This window comes from Thamnophis sirtalis, unplaced genomic scaffold (assembly GCF_051295495.1).
Source record: "Thamnophis sirtalis isolate CommonGarterSnake01/CBP01778 unplaced genomic scaffold, rThaSir2_p1.2 scaffold_1, whole genome shotgun sequence".
Lineage (NCBI taxonomy): Eukaryota > Metazoa > Chordata > Lepidosauria > Squamata > Natricidae > Thamnophis > Thamnophis sirtalis.
The window spans coordinates 7,677,735-7,690,882 of record NW_028261381.1 but is presented as its reverse complement, the minus strand read 5'-3'; the positions used below and the strand labels follow the sequence as shown (position 1 = coordinate 7,690,882).

At 39.8% G+C, this 13,148-nt stretch overlaps 1 protein-coding gene across 1 annotated transcript in view; it reads left to right on the top strand.

Annotated features, from left to right (window-relative positions):
* Positions 1-11,342, top strand: part of AOX1 (aldehyde oxidase 1) — a 77,473-nt gene extending 66,131 nt beyond the window's left edge. The window contains exons 32-35 of the mRNA XM_087709191.1: positions 2,710-2,775; positions 5,711-5,899; positions 8,699-8,866; positions 10,946-11,342. Of these exons, the coding sequence (XP_087565317.1) occupies positions 2,710-2,775; positions 5,711-5,899; positions 8,699-8,866; positions 10,946-10,999 (477 nt within the window). The 3' untranslated portion in view covers positions 11,000-11,342. The remainder of the gene's footprint in view (positions 1-2,709; positions 2,776-5,710; positions 5,900-8,698; positions 8,867-10,945) is intronic.
* Positions 11,343-13,148: the final 1,806 nt, after the last annotated feature.

The following is a 13,148-nucleotide window of genomic DNA, read 5'->3' as shown; positions in this document are numbered from 1 at the left end:
AGCTCCTACCTGCTCCTACTGTAAATCCAGTAGGAATCCAAAATTACATACTGACTGGGGAATTGTACCAGTGGTGGGTTTCAAAAATAGTTCGAACCTACTCTGTGGGTGTGGCCTCCTTTGCTGCCCATGTGACCGGATGGGAGTGGCTTGCCGCCCATGTGACCGGATATGAAGATGCCGACGACACTTGTCAGAACCACCTTAAATTACCTCACACACAGCACTGGCATGCATAAGAATATGATGTAAACTTGTTTTTTAAAAGGCATCTTTGGTTTGCGTTAAAACAACTTCAACACACGCAATGTTCTGATTGCACCACAAACGCAGTAGTCATCCTTACCTTTCACAGAGGCACTGAGTTTTATAAATATGAGCATGATAGTGTAAAATAATCATATCCAAGGACCAGTGGTGGGTTTCAAAAAATTTTGGAACCTCTTCTGTAGGTGTGGCCTGCTTTCCGGGTCCACTGGTGGAACCTCTTCTAACCGGTTTGGTAGATTTGACGAACCGGTTCTACCGAATAGGTGCGAACTGGTAGGAACCCACCTCTGAACTGTACCTTTGACAGGGTTAAAGATGGAAAATCTCAGTAACTGACAATGCGTGGGCAGCTTAAAACTGAACCCTCACCCAGACCTTTACAGTTTCTAGGCATCAGGAAAGGAATAGGGTATTATTAGCATATTGATGATATGGCATCCTGTGCCAGCAGATGATAGCAGTTTCATGTAGATATTAAGTTGGGATGGGGAGAATGCAGAGCCCTGAGGCACCTCACAAAGCAGAACTTCAGGCTTGACTTTTCCCACCCTGCTAACACCAACTGGAAGCGGCTCTAAGGACATGACTAAAACCACTATACTATGATAACTTCCATTCCAATACCCTAAACCAGCATAGAAGGACACCATGATCAGTGACCAAAACCCAACTGAGAGGTCAAGGCTGATCAGAATGGATGCATTTTCCCCATGACCCGTCAAAACCGCGTTCCACAAAAGCGCGGTCGACGAAATCGCGTATGTGACGTCATCACAACGCGATGAAAAAGATCGAAAAATTGAAATAAAAATTAAATTACAGCAAGCCGATTCACATAAAGGTAAGGGTTAGGTTAAGGGTTAGGGTTAGGGTTAGGTTAAGGGTTAGGGTTAGGTTTAGAGCGTTAGCATTACGTTTAGCGTTAGGTTAAGGGTTAGCGTTACGTTTTTCGTTAGGTTAAGGGTTAGGTTTAGGGTTAGGTTTAGGGTTAGGTTAAGGGTTAGGTTTAGGGTTAGGTTTAGGGTTAGGTTTGGGGGGGTTAGGGTAAGGTTTTCACTTTATTTTTACATTTTTCGATCTTTTTCGTCGCACTGTGATGATGTCACATACGCGCTTTCGTCGACCGCAATTTTGTCGTCCGTGGTTTTGTGGTGGAACCCATTTTCCCATACTGAGCCTCCAAGAGATCATCAACAAGCAGAATCAATACCGTTTTAGCATCATAATCAGGCTTGAATCCTGACTGAAAAGAGTTCAAATCATCTACATCTTCCAGAAGTCAGAAGACAACTAGGCAAAAAGAGCTGACAACGCGATGAGCAAAATCCCAGTCGGAGTGATCAACATTTTGAGCAGCAAATTCAAAGTTGCCTCGGCCTGTCACAATGACAATGCATGCTCCCTACGATCCAGCCACAAAGCACTGGGACTTCTACATGATGAGGTTCGAGTGCTTCACGGAGGCCAATGACCTTCTTGGCCTATCGGACTCTTCCTGAGTTGCTGTGGGCCTGAGGTTTTCAATACCGTAAACGCACTGTCCATGCCAACCCCGATACAGATGGTCACCTGGTCCATGCTACAGAGCAGGCTCAAGATGCACTATGTTTTAAAACAGTTCCAAATTCTTGCAGCAGCACGAATTCAATTCGCGAAGCCAAAAAGAAGGGGAGACCATCAACCAGTACATTGCTACTATTCATAAGGCCTCAGGGTACTGCGAGTTTAGAGATTTGGACAAGTTGCTGCTCAGTTGAATCATCTGCGGAGTGAAGGACATCAACCTACAGTGGCGGCGGCTGGCCAAGATGAACCTCACACTACAGATGGCATTGGATGAGGCCAGAGCAACAGAATCGTCAACCAAGTCTACTGTCTCTCGCCAGAAGCATGGCAGCCCGAAAAATATGCGTCAAGCTGTCACAGTGCATCGCGAAACCACCAAATGTGATTTCTCATCTGACAACGAGGAAGAGGTTTGCCACCTTTGTTCAGAGAGGAAAAAAACCACCTTAAGAGGCTGAGGGATGTTTTCCTCCATGTGCAGGCTGTAGAGGAAATCAGCCTCTGGCTTAGGTCCAGAGTTCTCATGAACTCCCAAGTGGTTGGTGATGGGTTTTTTGGACAGAACAGATCCTATTAGAGCTATCAAATGCAGAAAAATATCGTGCTTAGGATCCTCCCTCCCTTAGCCTTTTTCTCTTCATAACGTAGCAGACATATAGCCATACTTAGAGGCTCCAGAAGGACAAGTTCAAAGGTGCAGTGCCTTCCAGCTCAAGCCCCCAAATGTTATCATGCCCGCTGGAAAAACTTCCCAAAATTTTATGGTAATAATATATTTGTCCTTATAATATCATATGCTTGAATGTCTGTAGTTTTTCATTTTTTTCCTGCACTGCTATACAATGTTTTGATGATAATTTCTCTTTGCAACAGAATCTCCGAACTGACATTGTCATAGATGGTAGTTTCAGCATCAATCCAGGCATTGACATAGGGCAGGTACGTACTTTAAATTCCCACCTTATTGTAACTACACACACACACACACACACTCACACACTCACACACACACACACACACAAACACTCTACACTTGATCTTAGCCAAAAGTCCGAGAAGCTATTTATTGTAACTACAAGCAAACAACCTTTCCTGAAAGATCAAGGAAATGAATCCCAGTTGCATGTTATTGTTCAGATCCTTCCTTCCTTCCTTCCTTCCTTCCTTCCTTCCTTCCTTCCTTCCTTCCTTCCTTCCTTCTGTCCGTCCGTCCCTTCTTTCTCCCTTCTAACAGGCAAGTAAGTAGCTCAGCGGTGGGATTACTTACCTTCCCTACCAGTTTGCAAATGTGAGCACACATACCAGGGCTGGGTTTCAACCGGTTCGCGGCGGTCCCTGCAAACCGGTTGGTCGCCGAACCCGGAAGTAAGTAACTTCCGGGAACGGCGAAGGCCCCAACCCTGCGCCCCCGCGCGCCCGCGCCCGCTCCTTATCCGGTTTTGATGAATTCTGCGCTTCCACGCATGCGCAGGACGCATACAGCGTCTGCGCGATCCTCCAGGAGCAGCTGGAGCATCGCACAGATGCTAGTATGCATGCGTGCACCACGCGCGTGCACACGCACGCCGCACACGTGCGCGAGGACGCCACACACGTGCGCAAGGATGCCGCCGGCCTTGTTCCAACCGAACCGGTTGGAACGGGGCAAGAAACCCACCCCTGACACATACGCATGTGCAGTGCTCACGCATTACAGATGGGCGGAGCCTCTCGCAACTGCTGCTACCAGCTCACCCGAACCAGAGAGAACCGGCTGAATACCACCTCTGAAGTGGCTGCTGTTACGTGGAAGAAGAAGCAAGAGATTTTGAGACTGGCTGGGGAACTGTCACACAATATTGAAAATAAAGATCATGTGACTGCAGCAGCCCTGCAGTGCAGCAGCTGCTAGTAGCCCAAATTTCATTCCCTTAGGAGTCATGGATTTTGGATTTTGGACACAATCTTCTATTTAGTCCAAAGTAGCTTTTTGCCCTATGATATAACATTTTGCCCAGTTAAATCTCAAGACAATGAGAATTGTAGTAGTAAATACATAGAAAATGTGGTAAGTAAAAAGATACATTAAATGTTACCGTATAATTTTCTTATCAATCCTGGGATAGGCTGGAATAATTAAACAAGAGTGTGATGTTTTTGTATATTCACGATGCAGAGTTCAGTTTTTTTCTTATTGATCGTATTGCATTCTTATAGATTTGGTAATCTACACTATTGATTTATTTTATTTTATTTTTGTATTGTTTCACATTTTAATATTAAGAAGCTTCTAAGCACCACGGTTGTAGAGAAATAATGCAAATCTGCATTAATTTTTAGTCCATCTTGGCATTTTTATTTCCAGATTGCTCCTGGTGTCACAATTAGTAACAAGCATGTGTTACTGTAAGACATTTTTTTAAATTTTTGCATCTTTTTTTTAAACTTTCTCTTTCCAATCAAACTACAATATATGTGATTTGTTTCAGGAACAAAAAAAAAACCCTAAATGGAAGGAAAGAGGGATGTAATTAGGGCAAAAGGCCTAAGATTATAGCAATGAAATATTTGCAAAAAGGAATTTCTGATAAACATAAAACAGCAGCAGTGCTTGGAAGAACAAAGTGTAGTAGCTAATTCATTGACAGCTGCAGCCGAAAAAGATTGTGTTCAAAATCTCAAGCACCCGTGGACTTCTCAGAATAGATGTTTGAGAAAGAGGTTCTCTTTATCCTTTAGGACATAGACTACTATTAATGTATCCTGTAAGTCATTTCTCTATGAGATGGGCTGTGAATACATTTAATAAATTAATTAATATGTCTTCCTTCAGTAATGGTGGGAATGGACTTGTTGGAATGGAGAAGTCATTGTGCAGAAGGGCTGGGGACCAAAGAGCCACTTCTTGCTGTTGTTCCTTTAATTCTAGATAAATATTGCTTATGTGGTGAAGTTGAAATATTTGTTTATTTAATTATTATTAAAATTTATATGCCACCCAATCCCGAAGGACTCCGGGCGGCTTACAAAAAAAGAAGAAGGAAAAAAGAGAAGGAAAAAAAACAGGAAGAAAAAAAAAGACAGTTTAAAATCACAAAACCAGTTGCATTCATTCTAATGGGGACTGGACCTCAACAATGAGGTCAACAGCCCCAGGCCTGCCGGAACAGCCAGGTTTTAACAGCTTTCCTGAAGGCCATGAGGGTGGGTAAGGTCCGGATTTCTGGGGGTAGCTCGTTCCAAAGGGTTGGAGCAGCCACAGAGAAGGCTCTCCTCCGGGGGGCCCGCCAGCCGACACTGTCTGGCTGACGGCATCTGAAGGAGGCCCAATCTGTGGGATCTTACTGGCCGCTGGGAGGTATGTGGCAGTAGGCGGTCTCGGAGGTACATATGATGGGGCAACAGAAAAAATCCTAACTGGCAAATAAATCTTTAAAAGAAAATTATAAACAATAAGAAACCTCCTATGTGAATATAAATTAAGAGTGGATGGCAGTTAATAGAAAGCCAATATGCATTTTCTACATTTTGTGGAAAGTTCCTTAAGTCCAAAGCATCCTGGGATAGGATGGAATAATTAAACAAGAATTGAAAGCCAGCATATAATGTGACGTGTGATTTATCATGTCAGGATATCATCTATCCTATCCTTCATTTTAGTGGATTCTCATAAGTCAACAGAAGTGTCCAATAGATATCTCCAAGTTTAAGAAACTTGTTAGAATTACTGCTCTGCAAAAGTAAAAAAAAGATTGTTTCTACAGCACTAGCCTATTCACATTCAGGGAAACAAACTTCCAAGGAAATATACTTAGTGTACGGCAAACTTAAGAAGTTGTTATTTTCTTAGAAGAAATATATAAAAAACAGAAAATGTGTATTTTATTTTTCTCAGGTTGAAGGAGGCTTTGTTCAGGGACTTGGATTGTATACAACAGAAGAAATAAAATTCTCTCCAGAAGGACAGCAGTATACATTGGGTCCTGACACATATAAGATACCGGGTCTTTGTGATATTCCAGAAGAGATTAGAATCTTCTTGCTGCCAAACTCAACAAATCCAATTGCTATCTATTCCTCCAGGGTAAGCAAATAATATAGATTGTCCTGGGATTATAGCAGTAATAGCAATAGCAGTTAGACTTATATACCACTTCATAGGGCTTTCAGCCCTCTCTAAGCGGTTTACAGAGTCAGCATATTGCCCCCAACAATATGGGTCCTCATTTCACCCACCTCGGAAGGATGGAAGGCTGAGTCAACCTTGAGCTGGTGAGATTTGAACCGCCGAACTGCAGCTAACAGTCAGCTGAAGTGGCCTGCAGTACTGCACTCTAACCACTGCGCCACCTCGGCTCAGTGAAGCGAGGAACACAACCCCAAGAAGAAAATGCCAACTATTTATTTAATGATTGCTGGGTGCCTGATTTACAAGAAAGAGGGGATCTCAAACAAAAGTGGGTTGCTTCCGGTTTGGCCCAGATCGGGTGAACCAGTAGTGGCGGTGGCAGGAGGCTCCACCCACCCCCCTGGATGCTTCTGTGCATGCGCAGAAGCATCATAGGTGCACGAGCAAACTGGTCATAAAAAAAAAATGAAAATCCATCTGCCAGCTGACCATCTTTGCCTTAACGCCTGGAAGAGGCGTCTTCTTCTTCTTCCCCCTCGGCGTGGTCCCTCCATTTGCAAACATCACTTTTTGGAAGCTGGCTCTCCTTTCAAGCTCACCAACATTGGACACGTCATTCCTGGTGGTGTATAAAGAAGGAGAGGAAGGTGGCAGGATCTGAAGATCTTCCGTCTCCTCAGAAGTCCACAAAGGCTGCACATAGGTGGCTGTGGGTGAATAGGGTGAGAATGGCAGAGATCCAGTCATCTCAGAATGTTCCCAAAGTATGGGGAAAGCAAATATTTCAACTGAAGTTAAGGGCTATAAAGCAGGAAATTCTATAGATCGGATTTGGAGGCCAGTTTGTGGAAGGTAAGCAGGAGTTTGTTAGTGCACCTATTGTTAGGCAAAGAAGGCAGCAAAGGCAGGGATGTTCCACTGTTAAAAGAAATAGAAGGTTGAGTCTTCAGGCTGATTGAGGATGGAACTTTGTGGATTATTACTATGTTGTTACTACTTCCCAGGATTGCTCTTGGCTTGTACTATGAGCTGGTGAGAAGACTTATATTCTTTGGTTAAGATGGGATTACAAGGGGGTTTTTGTCTTGGGCCAGAGAGGGTCAATTTGAGTCTGATAGGATTAGGCAAAGATATGAACTTGGTTTGACCCTGATCATGTCCAAAAGATGGAGGTGAGTAGGAGGAAGGATGCAGCCTCCGTTTTGTTAAGCTTTGTTTTCCTCTTCTAAAGGATAAAAAACAGCTTGCAGAGTGCTCCAGGTTTATGACTTACTTTTCCAGGAGCCATGATGATTATTTTATTTTATTGTAACAATTTAGATTTGCCCAAGCACAGGACTCCAAGCATTGACATAAAATACAATAAAATTAAGAGCACAAGGAACAACCCTTCAATTAAATTAACGTTAAAAACAAAACATCAACATCAGATACTCAAAAAAATAATAATCAGGGACTTTTTCCATGTCGAAATGATCTGGGCAGAACACTTTTAGACTAACCCTACATATGGACAGTAAGATCTATATATTAATTTAGAAAGCAAGATTATTAGACAAACAGGAAATTGTTAGCCACTATGAAAGTGAAATGTGTAGTATTTCGGTCTAATAGCTGAGGCAATTTTTATTTATTTATTTTATTTATTTTGTTATTAAAATTTATATGCCGCCCAATCCCGAAGGACTCCGGGCGGCTTACAAAAGAAGAAAGAAGAAAAAGAAAATAAGAAAAAGACAATTTGAAATCATAACACATGCATTTGTTCTAATCGGGGCTGGACCTCAACAATGAGGTCAACAGCCCTAGGCCTGCCTAGAACAGCCCTAGAACAGCCAGGTTTTAACAGCTTTCCTGAAGACCTGCAAATTTTTGATAGACTTTTGAAGGTAGCTTGGCTTCAACTGAAAGCACATTAAATTTGGATGGTTCAGTAGTCTCACTATATGCAGTAAATCTTATATTTTTTTTATAAAAGTAGTAAAATAGACTTAAGGAATCAAAATCATGTGTAAACTATGCATCACATAGTAAACATAAATATTTTCCTGAAAAGAAAAGAAGCTTTATTTTATAAAGCAATTTACAGGTAAAACGTTTATTGATGACCAAGAAAGAGGATGTTGCTTAATACTTACTACCATGCTTAACATGCAAATTAAAAATGCAAGATCTCCATAAATACTTCCATGTTGTTTTCTGTGAAAGCTGGATTTGTAAGAACCCTTTAAGTACATTTGAGGTTGTTCGGTCACTAAGTCTTGTCCGACTTTCCATGAACCCATGGATTGTAGCAGGTCAGGTTCAATCCTCCGCTGTCTCCCGGAGTGTGCCCAAACTCACGCCTACTGCATTGATGACACTATCTAAAACCATCTTATCCTCTGCCATTTCCTCCTCCATTTGCCTTCAATCTTTCCCAGCATCAGAGTCTTTTCCAATGAGTCATCTCTTTTCATTTGATGGCCATAGTATTTGAGTTTCAGTATCTGCAGTGTGTAATGTCTAGAAATGGATAGAATTTCTACAAACTGTAATACATTTTCTGTATTTCCGGTTCACAAGGAACTTCGTCTTTTATGCACTGAAAATATTCCGAAGTTTTAGGATGCTGCTATCAGAATAAGAATGACTGGTTCTGACTTCAGATGTGTGGAATTATTGTACGATATTGCCTTAAAACACTAATTGTACGAGAATGTTGCACCAATAATTCCTCTCCCCTCCCCTTTGGTTATTTTTATTTTTCTCCAGGGACTGGGGGAATCTGGATTATTCCTCGGATCCTCCGTCTATTTTGCTATAAGAGACGCAGTAGGTGCTGCACGGAAGGAAAGAGGATTAAACTCTATGTTCCCACTGGAGAGTCCACTGAATGTAGAGAGGATCCGCATGGCCTGTGCTGATCATTTTACAGAGATGGTAAGACTCTGCCCTGTCATTTCCTCTATCCTTTGCTCTAACCTTCATTTCTACTTCAACCAGCAAGGCAAAGATTGTAAATGAAAGAGTATAAAACTATCGCCTGAAATGCTCAGTACTGTTCAGTTAAGTGAGAAAAAGTTAAGCTGAGAAAGAGAGATGGGGGGGGGAGGAGGGTGTCTTCTTGCATCTTCCCACCCCCATCAAGCCCTGTGAGCTGGCAAATTTAGGAAAGAACCACTTGGATTACCGGAACAATCTTGATTGCGCATAGCATAATGTAACAGAAGCTTGAAAGCTTGCCAGAGGAATTCTCCCAGTCAACTGATACCTAGTGAAATTAAGGAGGAATTACTTTGAATCCCTTTTTCACATTCACCATCTGCCTGGACTAAACAATCTTTTCTGACTGGTTCTCCTTGTGTTTCCAAAATCACTAAGGCATTTAATCATACCGCTGCCTGATGTGATTAAAACTCTGCTATATTAGTTTATTGTGATTTTACTGCATAAGCTGTAAAAATTCCCCCACTTTTGAACCACCAATTTTTTTAAATGATGGGGCATGAATGTGCACTTATTGCACAAACCACATATTAAAAGATCTGGAAATCCAGCAAGATCAGGCTGCTCTTCTCAAGAATGTTTATTTGAATAATCAAACTCCCCCTCTTAAAGCAACAGGATATTTATATCAAATACCCATCCCAAAAATCACGCTGCAACACACTTCTCAGCAGTTTTGGACGACTGAGGCAAAAGAAACATATTACATGAGCTGAGACTGTGCCCCTGTGGACAAGGGCCATTGAAACTATAGCTCATATCTTACTGTACTGCATCTTCTATAAGAACTCACAGACTCAATTTATAACACCTTGCCTAATAAAATAATCTTTCAAAATATGCAATCACTGTTTTAAATCAGTACAAAATAGTTTCTTTGAATGTGACCTAATTTTGCTATGATGTATGTAAAATTAGGTGAACTTTAATTGCCCATGGGTAACCCACCACCAACTCCATTATATTACTCTCTCTGCCTTTTATTTATTTATTTTTACTATTTTTAAAAATGCTTTGTTTGTAGTGCTGGTCCGTCATGACCGTAATAAAGATTGAACGAACCACCAATTCACTGATATCACTAATCTAAAATGTGGTTTTTTTGCTATCTTTGCTTTCTAGCATTCAGATGAATTAGGCACTCTGAAATTTAGTATTATGAGTTTGTCCAGGACCAGCTCAAATATTATGAGAGTTTCTGTGAAGTTTAATTTTGGTGTGTTGTTATGCAATTCAGTAAAAAAAAGTATCATGCTATTTTCTTGCCCATTAAATCTAAAAAGTTCATTTCATAGCAAAGTAATCTGAACATTTGAAATATGTTGCATAAATGTCATGCATCATGAATTTGTATTTATGCAATTGTAACTTTATAATTGCCTTCTTAAAACACTGACCTTCGGTTTGGAGCAAAACAAAACTTCTATTTGTTATCTGCTCAAGACAGTCGGGTTCAGTGTTCATGAAATGATAAGAGCAAAGCTTTGAATCCAAGGTTTTACAAAAGATTCAGGAAATATATGGAGATATATAGAGTAAGTCAATAAACTAACCAAAAGCAGATTTCAGATTTCCAAATATTTTGGAAATGTTTTAAGATTAAACTTGCAAAAGAGCAGCTAAAATAAAGCAAAACAAATGTATTTTATTACAATAGCATTCTATGGTATTTTTATGCCTCAAAATATTTTTCCCAACCTACTAATAGAATGCATTGTTGTAGAAAACTCCCACGTGGTTCAAATTGCAGCAGTACAGAGTGTTCTATCTCTTTGCCCCACTTCTCCTTAATTGCTCTCAAGACTGGAGGAAAATGCTTTGTGTACAGGATTATATTGACCTATTATATTGCACGTAATTGTAGCAGCCCACAGCAAAGCCCCAGTATGTCGTGTTATATCTTATCGAGCAAGTAAAATATGCAGTCTAGAATGTTGACTATAATAATTATGTTTTATTTCATACTAAACAATCACATTATTAAATAATTTTTCATGTTCCTTTCTTCTTTAGATTCCAAAAGACAAGCCTGGGACCTATATACCTTGGGCTATCCAAGTTGATTAATCTTCTACTTATTTGTTTTTCAATGAAGTTGTGATTTCCTTACCACATAATCTTGTACATATCTCTTCAGAAATATATCATACGGTTTTCAATGGGACATACATTCCCAATAAATGTTTATAGGACTGCATCCTTCATTGTCTGTCAAGACAATAATATTGGAACCATGTTTAGGATACTGTTGGCCAAACCTGTTCAGTTTGATCTTTAGAATCATTTTTCAACCATTTATGATCAAATTTGGTGCACCTGACACATTCCAGCATGAGAGTAAAGCTGTAAGAGAAAACTTTATCTGAATGAAACCAGCAGAAACAAATAATCTTAGCAGCATCTCTCTCTCTCTCTCTCTCTCCCTCCCTCCCTCCCCCCCCCTCTTTCTCATATGGTCATTTGGTGTTGTTTCTGATTTAAGGAACAGATTGTAACTGCTAAAAGAGATGTAAAGAAAGATATTTTACCTATCTTTTCATTTTTCTTCTTTTTTATTATTGTAAGCCACCTAGAGTAGCTCTAGAATATTTGCCTCGATAGATTGCAAATAAATTTAATTTCAATTTAACAAATAAAATTAATTTACCTACAGATGTATAATACCATATTACAGTAAATATTACCTTTGTGGTAATAATGATATAAATATTTCAATGCTATTAACTGTTGCTTATGAGATGTATACCTCATCTCAACAATTGAATGAGTTGCTATAGTGGTGAAGGGCTCTAACTCTTCAGGATAAAGTAGTCAACAATAGATTAAAACAGTTAAACATTAAAACAGCTTCTGTGGGAAAAGGAAACACAGAATTGAATGTGAGAAAAATATCATTGTGGACAATTTTATCTTGTGGGCAACTAAGGTAAGCTTATCAAGGACATCACATGCTAGAAATTAAAAGCACTATCAACACAATTATTGATGCAAGCGAGTGGCAAGTGGCGATTTCCAGTGGTATATTAGTCTGTAAGAAACCTGGTTATTTTCAACATAAATGTGACACTGGTGAAAAAGTACTTGAAAAATAGCTGCATATTCTTTATAATGTCATATATTAAATATGTTCCTCTTATCTGTCTGCATGAACACATGTACTATGTGGGATTTTAGAGAAGTATCACGTGTACATTTTTTAATGAATAAAGATTGAATAACTTGTCACTTTTGTCAACCTTTTATTAGAAATACTGCCTTAATCTAATGGTAATTCTCATAATTTAGGGTCTTTTAAAAACCAATTCCCAAATTGCAATACTGGGATTGTTATAAGAGCCAAGGTGGCGCAGTGGTTAAATGCAGCACTGCAGGCTACTGCTAGATCAGCAGTTCAGCGGTTCAAATCTCACCGGCTCAGGGTTGACTCAGCCTTCCATCCTTCCGAGGTGGGTAAAATGAGGACCCAGATTGTTGGGGGCAATATGCTGACTCTCTGTAAACCGCTTAGAGAGGCCTGAAAGGCCTATGAAGCGGTATATAAGTCTATTGCTATTGCTATAAAACCTTTATGTTCAATCTCAGCATCATTCCTACTGCACTAGAGAGATGACATTACTATGAAAAGGAGAAAACCTATTGAACAGTGATCTTCACAAAGTTTACTATTAATAGCTAAGCATGAGGTTTTAATTCCAAATCACATGAGAAGTTAACATTATGGAATAATCCCAATTTGAAAATTCAGTGGAGATGTTTAACTAAAATATTTCTACACAAGGGATCAATATTTTGATACAACATGATTGCTTTAAAGACATTGTAGGTTGACTATGACTTATCTACATTTGCTTGGCAATATATATAATTGCAACATTGCTAACCAAGCATTATGGTTTGCAACACCAGTAATTTTGGGGTGCAGGAGCAAAAACAACCAGTAAATTACTGGTAAGTTCTAAAATTTGTCATCTCTTAAAGAGTTTTGGCTCTTTCAAACTGGAGACGTAGCAAAGAGGATAATTTTATACAGATGGAAATGTATCTCCTGGTGTTAAGAAAAGGATGCTTTACTTTGAAAAGTGTGCTCTAACAATAGGAAGAGGAAGCATATGTTTCTACATGGTCTATATTTAATGTTAAATTTAAGGATTTATATTATCAATAGTAAACTTTTTCCTGTTACTTAGGTAAACCCTTTAGTCACATTCTAAACTCA